Source organism: Morone saxatilis, unplaced genomic scaffold (genome assembly GCF_004916995.1).
Source record: "Morone saxatilis isolate NCDOM2014 unplaced genomic scaffold, NCSU_SB_2.0 Contig18, whole genome shotgun sequence".
Taxonomy (NCBI): domain Eukaryota; kingdom Metazoa; phylum Chordata; class Actinopteri; family Moronidae; genus Morone; species Morone saxatilis.
In genome coordinates, this window is record NW_023339740.1 from 14,751,890 (window position 1) to 14,769,064 (window position 17,175).

Below are 17,175 nucleotides of genomic sequence, written 5' to 3' on the forward strand. Positions count from 1 at the left end.
CATGGTTTTGTCAATTTCATCCAGATCCTGTTTCAAAAAAGAAATGATTTAAATAAAAATGTACACTGGTGGATCACAAGATACATCAGCTGAGACACTTTAAGGGTCCCTCCACCTCAGCTTGGTCCCAAAAGGTCGTAAATAAAAGAGATTAATGCATTTTGACTGATTGAAGACCGGTGAAATATTTGATTTAAACTATATAACAGGTGTGAAAGTTGAAGCCTACCTGGTGTGCTGAATTCTACTGACCCCTAGTGGACAAACCGCAGTCACACAGCTTCCAGCAGCCATTATTCATGCTGCTCATTGTCCCACTACAGCATTTCGATGGTGACATTAACGTTTCAAGAGATGCAAATGTCATCATGCTGTGTTGCCTGAATGAATGGGGCTCTTCTTCAGCCCCTGTTAAAAATAAATCAACTAGTCTTTGCACACGACATCTGCTTATTATGAAAAGATAAGTGATAGCATTGAGAAAACCATCTCACCACAAGGTTCATTGTTGTTCTGGAGCTGTCAATTATGTCACATAATCTTCATTAACAGACAGATTTTGCCTAGTTGTCATGAATAGATGTGAGATTTTTAATGTTCTCTGAGCACTTTATGGACTGTCTAAGCATAGGAAGCTCATTCTTGACCTTGGAAACATTATTTTTCAAAGACAGACGAATTAGCTGTCTGACAGTGAAAAACAAACCCCAGGGTCAAAAAAATAAACAGGCTATGTTAATTAAATTATACTCACGTGACTAATATGACAATCACATCCACAATGATGGCCAAATCTATCAATTAAATATTATTTTACATGGACAAAATGTAGCTAAAGGTCATGCTCTTTAAAGCTTGTACAGGAAATAAAATGTTATTTAGATGATATTTACGACTTCGATATGTTTTAATAAGATTATCAGTTTTCTCCAGTAAGTATAGAAGTCATTTTAAGTCTCATCAAACATTTAAATGAAAGAACCCCTACAACCATGACTAGAAATGTTAAATTGATAGAAAACAGACAGAAACAAAAAATTTAAACCATCATATAGAAATAAGACAGAGCTGGACAGATAAACCAACTGGGCTTAGAAACATTATGTCTATTATCAGTGGAGTATTCTTCAGTACTTAATATCACACTGTACAAAAAGGCATGTATTCAAATGTTACTTAGGCTAATTAAAAGTGCAAAAGTATCTGTATCAAAATAAACTTAGTACTAATTTTGCACAACGGGCCATTTCAGAACTTAATTATCCATTAATGTGTTTTTCATTTTAATGTTATTGTTATTATTTACTAGCTTATATATTAATAATCTGAATCTGTAGAATAACTAATAACTTATCAAATACATATAGTGGAGTAAAAAGTACAATATCTGCCTCTGAAGTATATATATCATATAGTATATATGAATTATAAGTAACATAAAATACAATTACTCAAGTAAAGTACAGTGACTTAATTACAGAACTTGAGTAAAGTTATTTTCCAACACAAGTACCATCATGTGTATTATCGGATTATAATTATAGATGAATTAGTGTACATCTATCTACTGTACTAGTTTATTATTTAAACTGTCCAAGTAGTTTGTTTACTGAACAGCACAGAAATGTTAAACATTAGCAAACATTAGCATGCTAACATGCAAAACTAAACATTAGAGCACATTAGCATTGTCGCTATGTGCATGTTTACCTCAAGACTCACAGAGCTGTAAACATGGCTGTACTCTTAAGTCTTCTTTAAACTTCATCAGTCTGAAAATCCACCATGAGTCAGGAGGATGTAACCGACTAAAAATAAACAGCTAACCGACTGAATATGATTATTTTAATTTAATAAATGTACACACTATAATGTAGTTATAAGCAAATATATGGACATATTATTAATGTACAGTATCAACCATTATATCTTCTCCTATAATTACATTTATTATTAGTTTTACTTTTCATTTTCTATTCACCTCATTATGACTACATTATAATGTGTTATAAGCAATTTATTCACTCTTTACATGCAGCTTATAAATGCTTAATAGTCAAAGTTAAGTGTTGTCCACCTGAGCAGCAGTGTTTCCAATTGTAATATAGTTTGTTATTTAGTCCAGGCAGGGAGCAGCAGATCAATAATAACTGAAGAAAAATAAGAGCAAGAGTAGCTTTTTACTGTTTTTATTGTTGCTGGAGGCTCTAATACAATATGAATCATAAGCTTTACAAAATAAAAACAAAAAACAAAAATACAACAAAAAGATTCCCCTCCAAAATGGAAACAGTGAAATGTTTCCACTGAGACACAAGGACAAACTGTGACCCCCAACAAAGACATAGTAGGTGAGGAGAGAGAAAAGTTGAGTAAGCAGAACAGAGGGGGAGGCAAACTGTCATGTTATACACAGTGTAAGGGGGTCGGGGGGTCGGGGGTTGACAACGTGGGTGTAATCACCCGGTGATTATAACAGTCCATCCCCATGTTTGATAAGTCTACATTTCCACTCGCTGCAGCCCCATGCTCCCAACACAGGCTCACATGCATGTGGACAGAGTGGAATAAAGAGTAAAAACGTTCCAACACAAACCGAAGGCCGCCCTTGTGTTCACGCCGTTTACATCGGCCAGATAATGACAGTTATACATGGACAGTAATGATTTTATACAAATATATCAAGGGGGGGTGTCGTACACAAAAATAGGTGCAAGAAATAAATTTGATGTCCATATTGAGGACAGCCCCACCGAGCCTACGCCACCTACAGCACAGTCTGTGTCCGTCTCCTCGTCACGGAGGAAGAGCGGGGCAGAGATCGCTCATTTGAGACCGACCAGTTGGACACATCAGTTGTGAGAACATCAGGGATTATTACTACAATGACCCTCACACTGTAAGATTATCATTAACCGTGGTAATACTATCATTATATTCATAACATGGGAGAGAAGAGGCAGAGAGAAGAGAGGGGTGAAGAGAGACAGAGGGAGCGTGAGTGAATGGCTTCATGGCAGATGAGATGCATGAAAACGAAAAACCCGACAGAAAACAAAAAACAAAAACAAATAAAAAGCTAAGCATTTTCTCCTTTTTTGTTTTTCCACAAACAAACAAGAGTGCAGCACTGAAACAGGCATGGAGGGAGAGACGTAAAGAAACAGAGAAAAGATGGCAGAGATGAGGCGAGAGAGAGTGAGAGAGACAGAAGAAAAAAAACAACAGTAGCATCTCTAGCTGTTATGTTTGCGTTTGAGTGCATCCATCAGGTCGACCCTCAGAGCCTCCTGCTTTGACTTATCAGCCAGAGTCTGAACACTCCTGTGGGAGGGGGGGACACAAAGAGAAGAGAGACAATCAGTGTGAGCGAGGTCAAATGTGGAAACAGCGAGACGGAGGCTGGAAAAGTTTCTCCAGCGAGACGGAAACACACAGTCTGTAAGTTCAAGAGAGAAACTGAATCTCTTCCTTAAAAGTATTAGTTAGAAATCACAGTGCAATTCTTTTTCTCTGTGGGGAGAAGAAACATGTATTATCACACTAACTGCACAAATACATTAATGTCAGGCAAAACAAAGAGGACGCTTATACTCTACTATAACGTGCTTTCACACACACACACATTTCTAGAAGTGTGTTCCTTCGATAGGACACACCCAGAATAAACACACTGTTTTAGACCTTATTAGGGCAACAAACTGCGAAACATCAGTGGTGTTGGGTGCTCTGACTAATCAGACATGTTAGTGTGTCGCTGCCTCAGAGTTTTGTCTGTTAGAATCAAATGTAAACAAAACCTGCACAACATGCCTGCACAGCTGCTCAATCTTCAACACCGTGAGGGGCACTGACATGCAAATATGTTCATATAACACACACACACACACACACACACACACACACACCTGTGAGCCTGAACCTTTACAGGCACTAAAAAAAACCATTTAAATCAGTTTTTTTTATTTGTATCATTTTCTCCTTTACTTTCAGCTTTGGCTTGTTGTAGATAACAGCTGTATCTACATCTCAACCAATAATTGTCCTACATTAAGTTCTTCTTAACACATTTTATAATCTAAATCTAAGGTATCTTTATAAAAATATGTTTTTAATATTAGCTAAAACATATATATTTTTGATTTAAATTTCAATATTGGCATTGGCCTCAAAAATCCAGTATGAGCTAGTCTTTATAGACTGTATAGTTTATTATATTAGACATGTTATATTAAAGAGAAGGCCTCTATTCCAATGGATAAAGAAGAGTCACAGGTAATATTATGGAAAAGTATGTCGTAGGTCATCCTAAACTATCAAAGACTAATGTAGTTTTAATGCTTTAATCAAACTATATTCAAATAACATACAAAATGTGGTATTCAGATGTCTCTGCTTATTATTTGAACTTTGCCTGCTTCTTTCCTTACCGTGAGACATCAGAGCACTTGACAGAGGACAGAGCACTGAGTAACATTTTCCCTTGTTCATTTTCTACTTACCAACACACACAGACACATACACAAACACACACTTCTCCATGCCAGGATGTACCTCTGACCCTAGTCAATGAAGATCTGACGCTGGGTGAGGACCTGCGACAGCTCCTTCTGGAGCTGCCGGTACTTTTGGTTATCAGGCAAAGACTCAATAGATCTGGAGCACAGAGGAGAGGTGACAGAGGGATTGGCAGGAGGACAGACAGTGAGAAGAATGGCAGCAGAAATGTGGGATGAAAGGAACATCAAAAAAGAAACAAGATCGGTAGGAGAGGTTGAAGAGAGGGACAGGGGAAGGAATGAATACAGGAAAAATGCAACTGAAAAAAGGCGCAGCAAAGGTATAAAATATCAGACAAGAAATGACAGAAATTGACAAAAGAGGTAAGAAAATATCTGATGAACAGGTCAACAGATGAGACACAGAAGTAAACCGACTCTGCTTTCAATAAGACAATTAGACAGAGTTTCTGTCGACTCAGCTGACTGGAAGTTTCTGTTAAAGGAGAGAGGGTGGTCCAAATCATTCAAACAACTCATGTAGTCTTACCTTAGGCCGTTGACGATGTCCTTGGTCTTGCCAAAGTAGATTTCATTCAGTGTGGAGCGAATCTTGTTCTCCATATCCTGGAATACGAAAAAACACATTCTTAACTTTCAGCACAACTACATTCTTAGACAGTTGTTTTTATTGACTAGAGTTGAAGGTGTGCACTACGTGGAGTTGCAGTATACATATATATATATATATATATATATATATTTATATGTAATGTAATGTATGTAACGAATTTTACTTTTTAACTGCTGCTGCTGGGAAACACATCCACAAGATCCTGCGTTACATGTTAAAAATATATCAAATGGCCATGAAAATTGAAGTTATAATCTAAAAACTCGCACTCGCTCAGTTTTAATAGTCCTCTTTCCACCTGTAAAAAACCAAAACCACACTGAGCTGCGTTAATCAGCTGCTCTAACAACACTTGGAAAGAAAGGAAAGCAAAATCCACAATCCTCCTCTTCATGAGATCAGTTTCACTCTAATTCAGCTCCATTAAATCCTCACAAATGTCTAAAACCCTGCTTGCATTCGGATCGGCATGCCGGCAAAGGGGCGACCAGGGACCACTATAAACCTACTGTACGCTCACACAGGGTGGAGGGTCCTATCCACACTGTGTGGAGGTCAGACAAAAGTGGCACATTAATGTTATTGCTTGCCAAATGCTTTTTTCATACTAATGTTTTAAGACTTCACAGGCTGACTTCCCCTTTGGGAGGGTGCGATGACCAGCCTTATTAACCCAAACACACATTCTTTCACTGCAACACTAAAAATGTGTTTAGCTCGACAAATGAATAATAATGGTGGCGTTGCTAGAGAGCACAACACATGAATCAGCTGGCAAATTAGCCTGTATATAACGTAACTTTTAAAGCCCTATGAAATATCAGCAGAATCCTCTGTAGAGACCAGTTGTTGAGAAACACTGCAGTCATTTTACTGCTTTAGGTAGTTAGTTAAAGAGTTAAAAGAGCAGGATATTAGCCATCATACTAACTTCGACAAGGCGGCCGATGTTGGCGATGTGGGGTGAGGACTCTCCAACTGTCTCATCTTTTTCCATCTGCGAAAAGATGAAACAAATTGAGTTCACGGATGACTACAGACAGGCTGGACGTATCAGCAGTGGTTTTCTGCTCAGCTCAGCACCGTACCTGTCTTGTAAGGCTGCCACCCAGGTTCATGGTACCAGAGCCGGTCTTGGTTGTCTGGAGCCACAGCATGACGGTGGAGGTGAGTTTATAGTGAGCAGTGCGACCGCTGGACTTCTCCTGCTCGCAAAAAACACACACAACAAGCAATGAGACAATACTTCCAACTAAACAGTAAACATTTACACTGCATCACTGACTTATGGTGCATCTGCTACATGTCACTGTTAACAATCACCTGCAAACATCATGCACAGGTTTTGTCTTTGGACGTTCTGACTAGGGCTCTGTATTGGTAAAAATCTGGTGATACATAAACATTTTTCTATATTTTCTTACAATCCTAGATCTGACGCACTTATTGAAGCTCTTTAACTGTCATTGTTTCACAAATCCCTGCTGGATCAAAGAAATCCCCTCTTGCTTTACAGTACAAAACAAATTTGACAAACCACCAGGAATTCAAACACCACATTCAGAACATGTTTTATGATAATTGTAACTGTTTTTAAGAGTCCCGTTTTCTCCTTTATGCCTCCCAGGTCCTTTGTTATTGTGTTATATTTCTATACGAGTCAGTGTTAACTACTCTATGCTGCCATTGTGGTTTGTTTTGAAAGAAAGATAATTTATCTCAAGAGACATCTCAGTTAGATAAAATGTAATGTGTATAAGTGAAATAAATAGTTTAAAATGAATTATTTTCTCTTTTGTGTTCTGAAATATGACATTAGTTTGTCCATTTATTAACTGTATACATTATTTCTCGCCAATAAGTATAGAGCTAAGATAAAAAAAGAAAAACAAGACTGGGCAGGAGCAAGTTAAAATGTTTCATATCAGATGATTCTCACCTGCACCTCCACCACATGGATGGAGTCCCAACACCCTTTGATCTTCTTGGATCCATCCCCGGCCTTCTTGATGAGAATAACTCCAGCGAAGCCATGATCCAAGTCCCAGAGGTACACGGAGGACACACCACCCTCAAAGTACCTTAAAAACACATATATCAGAGGTCACAAGAGGGCTACACTTACTGTTTATTATGAACTCCCAGAGAGATTGCTCAACTGGTACTCACAGGTCTCTGTACTGGTCAAAGGCGTTATTGGCTTCAACCTCGAGTTTCCTCAGGCGAGCTGAAGGCATTGCACCGTCTTCAATGGGAGGTTCATACTTATTACTCCACGGGGATCTGATGGATGACAGAATTCACTGTTAATAAGTATCTAAATAAATTCAGATTCAGTTCAGAAATGTCTCAAAACCCACTTGTGTCACCCACTGCACTGGCCGGTAACCTTTTCAAGACAGTAAAATCTGGTTTTGTCTCTTTGTTCCTGACATTGTCCCTGTTCAGACATAGAGTAACACTGCTGACGGGTTTCTTTTACACTAATCTTACTTGTGGAGTCATTCAAACATGACAGGACCTTTCCAGAAAATGCTGCAATGTTCAAGCAATATTTAGCAACTGGTGTGTGATGGAAACTGTAGTACAGCTGGAGAAAAAAGGTGAGAATTTTAAAGTGGTCGACTGATATGCCGATATTTAAAGAGCAGGGCTGCTGATGGCCTATATAGAATGCCGATATCAAAAACAAAGAGAAATCATGTATAATTCTGTTCTACTGGAAATTCAGGCATATGTTTACTGCAGGAGAGAGTTACAGTACAGGGCTCAAAAAGAACTTCCTAAATTATTATATTTTATATAATAAACTGTGTGTTAGAGAAACTTTATGTCAATGTACTCCGAAATCATAATTTGTGTCAATCTGAGGGAAAACCTCATCTACAGTGTTATAAAAAACTGTTTTTAAATAACTCTCAGTACCCGACTCTAATATAAAACAGCAATAGAAAGGGGTGTTTCTAGTTTAAAGTAAAATTGTCTTTTAGCCATATATTCTGATGCAATTTAGTACCCATTAAAATCCTAAAACATTAGTTTCAGTCTGTATATTCTAAAGACAGATGAACTGATCATAATGTACTTCATGTTGTAGTGCAGTTATAAACTGGACCTGTAGGAGTCGCCGTCTCGGTTGTAATCACAGAGCAGATAGTCTTTCCCCACCACCTTGTCCCGGGCAATCTTCAGGGGCTGGTCCACAGAAGAGAGGAGGTCCTCACACAGACTGGGCACCTGGATGCAAACATTAAAAAGCTCAATACATGAGCACAATGTTTTCTACAACCGATACTGCAATAAAATCAGGGGCAGAAACGTCTGCAAAAACACCTCAATTCCTCACACACCTGATTGAAAAGTGAACACAGGAAAGTGTTCAGTTTGTCTTGAGAGTAAGCGAAAGACGTAAGAACAAGATGTTCATGTCAGTTCAGACTTCTTGTAAACAGATCCCGTCTTAAAAACAAAACCTGAGAAACGGGCTAGACTGAAAAACAAAAGTAACCTAGTATTTGTTCTCATTTTGTTTCTCACATTTCAGCTTCACTCAGTAAGAAGAGGTTACACTGAGCGGAAATATCAATGGGAAACATAATATTTAGAGGATAAGGGGGTACAAATTACTTCTCACAGACTGACATGGACGCCCCTCTCTATGTCCTCCTACATCATAGCAACACAAAGGAGGTCCTGTTTTCCTGAAACAGCTCCCGCCCCCCACCTGAACTCTCACACACACCTGGCAGCCCAGACTGGGTGAGACAGGGGAAGGAGGGGGGGGGACAAAACCCAGTGGGAAGTGTGCGGTAGGGGAGAAAACGGAGAACAGAGAGGCGGAGATGGGGGAGATGTGGGACAAACACGAAAGAAAGAGGTGATTTCAGGTGATTCTGAATTGCCAGAAAGAGTCTGAGCAGAGATGGTGGAGCCAGAAAGTGCCTGGCAGTGGAAGTGACTGACAGCTGCGATAATAATCACTAACAACCAGACACAGAGAAATGGGTGAGGAGAGAGCCATTGCTCAGGGGGGAGGGAGTTTAAAAGGTGAGGGAAGAGGAAGGTGAGCTGGTGGGGGGTCTGGCTGGAAAGGAACGCATATACCCGGAAAACATGGTGCCATGGAAACATTGGTGAAAGTGTGATTTGATTTGTGTTTGGCTTAGCGTAACTTGTCAGACTCAGCTGACACTGTTCTGTTACAGAAAAAGTATAATCATAATAATAATAATAATAATAATAATAAAACAATTAAAAAATAAGAAACTCTTTTAACAAAAACTGTAAGAAAGAAACAAATAGTTAGTTTACAGCCAGAACTTTAAGTTGTTTAAGTGAAAAAAACTTGACTTCCACAAAAATAGCGGCACAATGTTAAATGCTGAAAATAGCTTCAGTTACCCAGATGACACAGTGATGGGCAGCAAATGTTACACTTGCGCCGTACAAAACAGCAAACACTGAAACACCAGCGAAACCTCAGCAGGCCCACCCACACACTTCTGATGCTACCAAACACAGATCTGCTGAAGAACAGAAACTAGGTCACATCTCTCACTGTAGAAGATATACAGATACACACCGACACAAAAAAAACAGAATAAACAAAGAAATATGACAGTGCAGATTCTTTCACACAGGATTTTATTTTCACAATATATTAGTAGAACTGCAATTTAAGCGTAATTAGGTTTTATGATGAAAATTGAAAATTAAGCTCAAATTTGGTCAAACATGAATGAATTAAAGCCAATATTGTCTGCAGTGTATGTCGGTATCACAGCTGTCTTTACTGACATTGTAAAGCTCTTTTTTTCCCTTCCTAGGTAAGTTTTCACACTCAGCCAGTAAAGGAAAATTCTGGAGGGCCCTTGGTCTACGACCTGCGTGTGTTTTCTCTGTAAGGAAATCTGACAGGATAAAGTAACTCACCAGGTCAATGAGGTCACTGAGGTTCTTCTCGATCTGCTGAGGAGGCAGACGCCTCATCAGGTCCAGGGCACAGTCCAGCTGCTGGTCATTCTGAAACACACAGACAACATTAATTACACTGTACTGATTAAATCACATCAGTTAGAAGCTTCACAACACAGCAGCTTTCCTCCAGTCACATATAAAAAAAAATTAATATTTTCATTTTTTAATCAAAATCTAAAGTTTCTAGTTCTAAAGCAATGGAATCGTTGTTCACTATTCCAGTAAATAGGACAGACCATAGATACGACTTGGCAACCGGAGATGTTTCCAGTTGCCTCCACTCAGAGAGCACTTTCACTCAGCTACAACACAGTAGTTATTACATTACTGTATACTGTTGTTTACACTTGTTTATACTGTTGGCAAATGTTTTCTACCAAATAACAAGAAGCTATTCGTGAGGCAACATAAATGGTATAAAATTGCTTTTTAGAAAGAAAGACGATAATGACAAAGAGACAATAAAAAGAAACTGGTAGGAAACTGGACTATTTGTTGTTACTAGATGCAGATAACATAATAAAACCTTTGTGTGTAGAGTAAGTTGACATGTGTATACAGAGCTGGACTCGTAAAACCTTCTGTAATGTAAGTCTATCTGAGTTCAAATAATGAACTGAAAGCAAAGTTACAATACTATTACTTTATTGTTACAGCTCAAACTGAAAGCAGCCACAGCTGTAATTATGCAAGACAGCAGTATTAACCTTTTCACCATAATTACAAAACTGATTCATATTTAAGTGCATTTTTATTGTCTGAAAACAGCTGCTCTCGGTGACTGTTTACTCTGGAGCACCTAATGTTGAACAGAAACTGGTCAGGACCAACAATAATTTAAATGTCCTACACTGAGCTGGAGGTTTGTCATCGGAGCATCATTTAATTGATCGATGTTGATGATGACCAAATTCCAGTCTGGGTTTTTTAAACTGTAAACTGTAGCCAGCTGTCAGAAATGCCTTTGTGTACTTCACTGAAACACTGGAGACATGCTGGTGAAACCAGCTTCAAAGCAGCTTTAGTGAGGCTACTCTCACTGACATCAAGCAGCTTTTGGTTGATTTTATCTCTGGCTCAGTTGTTCAATATTCTATTCATACTGAGAGACAGAGTTGGTCAATCTTCCAACAGTTCTACACTAACACTTCTCTCTATCTACGGACACAGAACACTAGATGGTCTCCACAGGGGTACCGGGGTGCGACCTGTTTTCATATGAATATAAAGTTACAGCGAGCTGAATGAGGACTGTGGATGCTGTACCCCACTGACAGCACATTCAGAAGGGATCTCTTGATGGCCATGAACAGGAGGAATGATTACAGCAAACAGCAGCCTGTTTAAATGTTCATATTAATTGATTGTTAAACAGACTTGATGAGCCTATCATTTAAAGAAAAGACCTGCTGCGCTAATAAAAGGGATTATTTAGTAACAATAACTTTTAAATCTGAATTGGCTCACTAGTTTTAACGCAGGTTTAATTTACTTGTGCACTGAGCTGCTGTGTTATGTGGGAATATATATGCAAGAATTGGCTCAGGACTTAAAAATGACCCTGCCAAGCTCCTCCAAGACAGCACAATGATAATGTCCTGACACATTCTGTATGAGGGTATGAGAGGAGTTGCTGTGCAGGAAATATTCACACCCTTGCAGGCAAACTGCTCACTCACTGTGAGATTACAGACACAACATTTCCAGCTCAGTAGACTGAAGCGCACTCATGATTATCATGTGAGAATCTGCAGAGCAAAAAAAATCTATTGAGATGAAACAGGGATTGGACCCCGAGTAGTTAAAAGTCTGAACAAACTGAATCTGCACAAAACTATTCTGTGAGTGAAGGTATGTGAAACATGTCTGACCATGCAGACACTGTCCATCAGCTATCAAAGGCTGCGCTTCACTTGGCCGTGGCGGTGTGATGCATATCATGAAGGACAAGGGCGGGGAAACATGTAAAATGGAGCACAGGGGAGCGCATTGAAGTTTAATCATTGTCAGCTACTCATCAAAGAGCAGCAGGTAGTGTGACTGGTGGCACTTTGATGAGCTGTGCTGAGGTGAACTATACACAGGTAAATGTCAGGTAAAACACAGCTACTGTTGAGGCCAAACTCTGCTGATATCTGTGGGTAGGATTTAAATGTTGGCAGTAAAATGGTTAAATGAATCAGCAATGACAGTTTTGCAAAATAAATTTGTCTCTCTAGTATTTACTTTGCTCCTGGAACACGTGGGATTTTTGTTTTCTCGCCACACAAATCTGTTAGTGGCACATGAAATTTAAGTGCAGCAGTTTAGATGACGTTACTGATTGGGGCGTGGCCACGAGAGAGAATTTTAACCTAATCACATGTTCTCATGCTTCGAGACGAGAACTGTAGGCATCGTGGGAAATTAGCAAATATGAAAGTGGCTGAATTTAGTGGCTAAAATAATGAGTCACTAAGTGGTTGGTGAATTTCAACATTTATTTATCAGTGGCTGGTAGATGTTCCTATTTTAACAACCTGATTGTAAATCCACTTAATTTAATGAATGTAGGAACTGGAGGCAGGTTTTATAGACTTGTAGACTGTAATGTGTGCTTTGTAACATAACAAACAAACACTCAACATTGTGCTGTCATCACAGTCTACAACCACTGTAGTAAATTCTTCAATACAGGCTGAGACTAGCTGAAGCCAATTCCTTTTTTGGCTTCATGTTTGAGTTATTTACCGAGCCGTGTTTGTTGTGTACTTAGTCATTCACCATATGTTTGCTTATGTGGTCAATGTACCCAATAAATTACAGTTTGTGAAGCAGCAGGCCAGACTTAACTCGTGAACATTCCTGTATGTTGTATCCAATAGGTCAGAAACACAGACATTAAAAGAAAATCATTTCACTGTGGTAGTCTCTTTGTTTTGTTTACTTTTAGGATGCATGCAATGTGTTAACATTCTTTAAGCAGGCAAGTTAATTAAGACTAAATGAAGAACTTATTCATAATGGCAGCTGTAGAAAACACAGAACAGGCAGGACTGCATAGCATAGCCTCCCCCAAGGGGTTTCTCCCCCTTAAATATGCAGTGAGCAGCAGGATATTAGTAAGTAAGGGAGGACAGACCAGCCACAACATGAAACTCTGGGGAATGTGTGGGAAGATGTGAGTATGTGTAAAGACCAAACCTGTTTCTTAGCTGACCCTAGCAGACAAATGGCTATGCCACAATCATTTTCATCTGGGCATTATCAGACAGTGCCATCAAAGCCTAGGCCCTACAGAGATATCAGTCTAAACATATTTCACCGTGGTAATTACAAACATCAGTGTCTGAATTGACCTTAAAATGAGTGTTATAAAACTGCTTTTACAAACCTAGACCAACTAACATTCACTGTAACTACTGGAGATACAAAATCTACCTGGACATCATAAGTGCACTAATGTCTGCCACTACAAACAAACAGAAATATGCTTATGAAGAATGAAGAAATATAAAAAACTTGCAATGTTTGTCCCAGCGGTGCATTTACATCGGAAATATTTTCCTCACATCTATATCAAAATCACCAGCCACCATGTCTTAGCAATAGTTTTTTACACTGCCACATTATAGGTTTGTTTTACCTATTTAATTCACCTCCCTTTTAGATGACGACAAGCGCGTCCGCCTTGGCTTATCTATGAAGTAACGCTTCTTAAGTGCATAAACCTAACTGGGCATACTCATTATACAGCTGTTAGCCGGTCAAATGTTATAAAGCAGAGAATCCTCTTTCCATAAACATTTTCTTTAAGGGTGACCCTGAACATAACAGGAGTTTCAAGGCAATGTCTCCCATGCCATTTCTCCTCCTCCGAGCTGCTTTCTGCCTGTTTTTAAAAATCTCTCTCAGCTGATGAATCAGTCCGCTCCATCAGACACCTGCGCTCCTTGACGTTGTGTTTACCAGTGCTCCTGTCTCCGTGTAAACACTAGCTCAGACCAACAACCCCCGGGGTCAGGGGAGAGCAGCGAGGGCTGAGCCAGCGGGATGGATGAGGTGAGGCCGAGGAGAGTGGGCGACAGTGGAGAAAAACCAGCTGCTCTTCCCAACTCAGGCATATAAGACAATTTGGCTTAATGTGGAAGTACTGCAAAAAAAACCCCAACTTTTATAAACTGTGAAAGCACATGATGGAGCTCGAAGGTGCTCGGATAATTTAAGTAAAGACATTAAGATTACATCAAACATAAATACATGATAAATTACAGTGATATTACTGCCATATAAAGCTAAAGAGGTGTGAAAAGGTTCAAAATGAAGTCATAAATAATCAATAATTGCTGGTAGGATTTGTAGGGGTTGTCAGAGCTTAAGAGTTCCCAGAGAAAACATAAAAGTCATGATCAAACTCGGGAAAAAATAACTTTAGCAGAGGAGTTTGACAGTTTGTCTTGGTTAGGAATAGGAGGAGCATATTCTTATTTTAGCTACAGGCAACCCGGCGCTTGACTATTTTAGCCAGTGTGTGCGTGTGTAGTGCACGACTGGAGGTGTGTGTGTGTGTGTGTGTGTGTGTAATGTTATATTAGGACTCCTCAGTAATACTATTCACGAACTTGTGTCAAATCCAAAACATCCTGTGCTTAACTTTATGCCTACGGGGCATGTAGCTTAGCTCACAGCTAGCCGACTAGCTGGAGGGAATCAGCTGCTAGCTCAGCACACGAAGCTAATTCATTTGTATCCGGTACGATAAGTTGTTTTTATTGTTGCAAACAGTGAAAGTGAGATATTGCATCGGTGGTTTAAACACTAGGATCCCCTGCTGCTGCTGCTGCTGGTGGTCTCAGGTTTCCACCCAGCGAGCCCCCTCCTGCTAACGTTAGCACTAGCCTAGCCGTGAACGCTTAGTTAGCAGCAGCCTCACCAAAAACCTCCGTCTCCCTTCTCTCCCCCATCTCTCCCCCAGCAGCTCCACCGCGGCCCTTACCATGTCTGCGGCGGTCTCAGCGGGGCGGGCGGGCACGATTTCACCAATGAGTGTACACCTGCGTTTGGACAAGTCGCTCCTCTCTCTCGTCTCTTGTTGTCTTTGTTTTTTCGTAGTTAAGATGTTTTGCTCGCCTCTCCCTCACTGAACCCAGCCCTGTCAGCGAAATTCACTTCCTCAACCGGGTACAGGAAGGAGGCTGCAGTCAGAGAACAGGCCCCGGTAGCATGTCCGGGTCACTCCGGGCTCTCTCTGCGGCAGCCAATAGCGAGGGAGCGAGAAAGGCATTGCCAAGTATGGAAAGAGAGGAGTGGTGCAGCAAGTATGCAGTGAGAGAGGGCAGCAGATAGACAAATACACTGGGATTTGCAGCGCCTTCTGCTCGCTTTCATTAACCTGTTTTATAATGTCAGAGATTAAGCAACTTTAAATTGGTTATTTGTTTTATTTCGATGTTTAATATTTATCATTTTCTTCATTTATTTCTGTCTACATCCGTTTTTTATACACACATCTTCTGTGGGAAGTGTAATTAACATTATTTATTAAATATTAATTATTTTTTAACCTACAAACTATTTTAATAAAAGAATAATTCAGAAAATCTCAATGTAAAAAATATAGTGGCTATTCACTTATAAATGATACCGGGTCACTATTATTTTACAAATATTTTTTACACACGTGAAACAAACAATGTTTCACTTGTGGCCTAATCCCTAATCAGTAATGTCATCCGGCACAAAGGGAGACGTGTTCACGGCAATACTGGCATTGTTGGTGATTTTATTCTGAGCTTAGGTATATTTCATTGTTTTTTGTTCAGTTAAATTGAATATAAATGTTCCTTTATTTACATTCTAGTGATGCAAGAATGAAGCAAATATGTTCAATGATGCAGTTAATGTTTTATAAGTTATAGTTATGTTTATTGATGATCATTTATTGTAAATGAGGTGTTTTGGTGGATTTGGCGACACCTGTGGTGACTGGTGCTTCATTAAAGCTGGGGTAGGCAGGTTTTTATTTAGGCATCATTGGGAAAAAAATATTAGAATCTTTCAGCATTAAGGTTATTATTGTAATTCAAGTGGTCAGAGTGAAAACTCAACTCACCCCTTTTAGCTCTGTTTTCAGGCTTTAGAAAATTTTGCCCGACGGGAGACTTTGGCCAATCACAGCTCATTTCAGAGAGTTCCTATAAAATACTGCAACCTGTAAGAAATGTCCAATTTTATTTTTATTGCTACAAAATCACAAATCACAGTTTGCTTCAGAGGTCAGTGCTCAGAGTGTTTCTGAGACAGCTGAAGAGGGTGTCTGCACCATCCTCTCATCCCCACTTTTAGATGGCATCGCAGCTGCCTCTGAAGCCTGGGGGCACTGCTGTGGGGCAGAGAGGGCTGGTGGGACGTTTTTGAAGAGCAGAGAGCAAACCCTACGAGTCATGAGGTTTTTCCAGGGCAGCCGACTCCTTCTGCTGCGGCTCAAACTTGTGAGTTTGGTGAGAAGAGTTTACCAGAGTGATACAAGGCAGCAGAGAGAGAGGCAGACGGTTTGCTTTGTGTATGTTCAAACTGCATATCCCAGCTTTAATGCTGAATGAAATCAGTCCCTGTAATGTAAAGGATGTCTTGTACCGCTGCTCACACTTATAACACACAACTCTGTCACACATGCTTGAAGTGAGATTGCAGATTGCAACCAGCTCACCTCACCCTCCCCTTTAAAAACATAACGATTCCAATTTTCAGTAAAAACATAAATATTATATTACACTTCTGCCAATAGATCATATTAAATGTTAACAGACCTTTAAGTTACTTGTTTTGGTTTGCTGATTTTCAGGGAATAACCAGAAGTAATGTTTTCAATGTTGAACATTTCAAGCGGAGTTAATTTCTCTCCACTTCTAATAGTTTGGGTTAATGTTTTTACTTTGACTGTAGCTGCTATTACTAAGGGGTTAATTATTGTGTCTGAGCATGTTTAGTTCTGTGTATTTATTTATTTTTAATTATTTATAAATATTTCAAATTTATTTCTCAACATCTCCATATCAAAGCTGTCATGACATTGTACAAATATAC

The 17,175-nt window shown here is 39.4% G+C and overlaps 1 protein-coding gene across 3 annotated transcripts; it reads right to left on the reverse strand.

The window, feature by feature from the left end:
• Positions 1 to 2,173: 2,173 nt before the first annotated feature.
• Positions 2,174 to 15,328, reverse strand: capzb (capping actin protein of muscle Z-line subunit beta). 3 transcript variants are annotated; one of them, XM_035661437.1, is made up of 10 exons: positions 15,086 to 15,325; positions 10,066 to 10,155; positions 8,249 to 8,370; positions 7,303 to 7,416; positions 7,073 to 7,214; positions 6,222 to 6,338; positions 6,065 to 6,130; positions 5,050 to 5,126; positions 4,555 to 4,656; positions 2,174 to 3,324 (listed from the first exon to the last, which is right to left on the reverse strand). In XM_035661437.1, exons 1-9 carry the CDS (start codon positions 15,086 to 15,088, stop codon positions 4,563 to 4,565), a joined length of 825 nt encoding a protein of 274 aa, XP_035517330.1. In that variant the 5' UTR covers positions 15,089 to 15,325; the 3' UTR covers positions 2,174 to 3,324; positions 4,555 to 4,562. The 3 variants fall into 3 exon arrangements, with proteins under 3 accessions (XP_035517330.1, XP_035517331.1, XP_035517332.1); XM_035661438.1 differs by lacking the exon at positions 15,086 to 15,325 and adding an exon at positions 13,686 to 13,690; XM_035661439.1 differs by lacking the exon at positions 4,555 to 4,656 and having other exon boundaries at positions 15,086 to 15,328.
• Between the last annotated feature and the right edge of the window lie 1,847 nt (positions 15,329 to 17,175).

Bases quoted from the DNA above. Each gene is read 5' to 3' on its own strand.
- capzb (XM_035661437.1), bottom strand. The intron at 8,371-10,065 runs GTGAGTTACTTT...GTTTGCATCCAG, and splicing joins TCAGTGACCTCATTGACCTG to GTGCCCAGTCTGTGTGAGGA. The intron at 6,131-6,221 runs GTACGGTGCTGA...ATCTTTTCGCAG, and splicing joins GTGGCAGCCTTACAAGACAG to ATGGAAAAAGATGAGACAGT.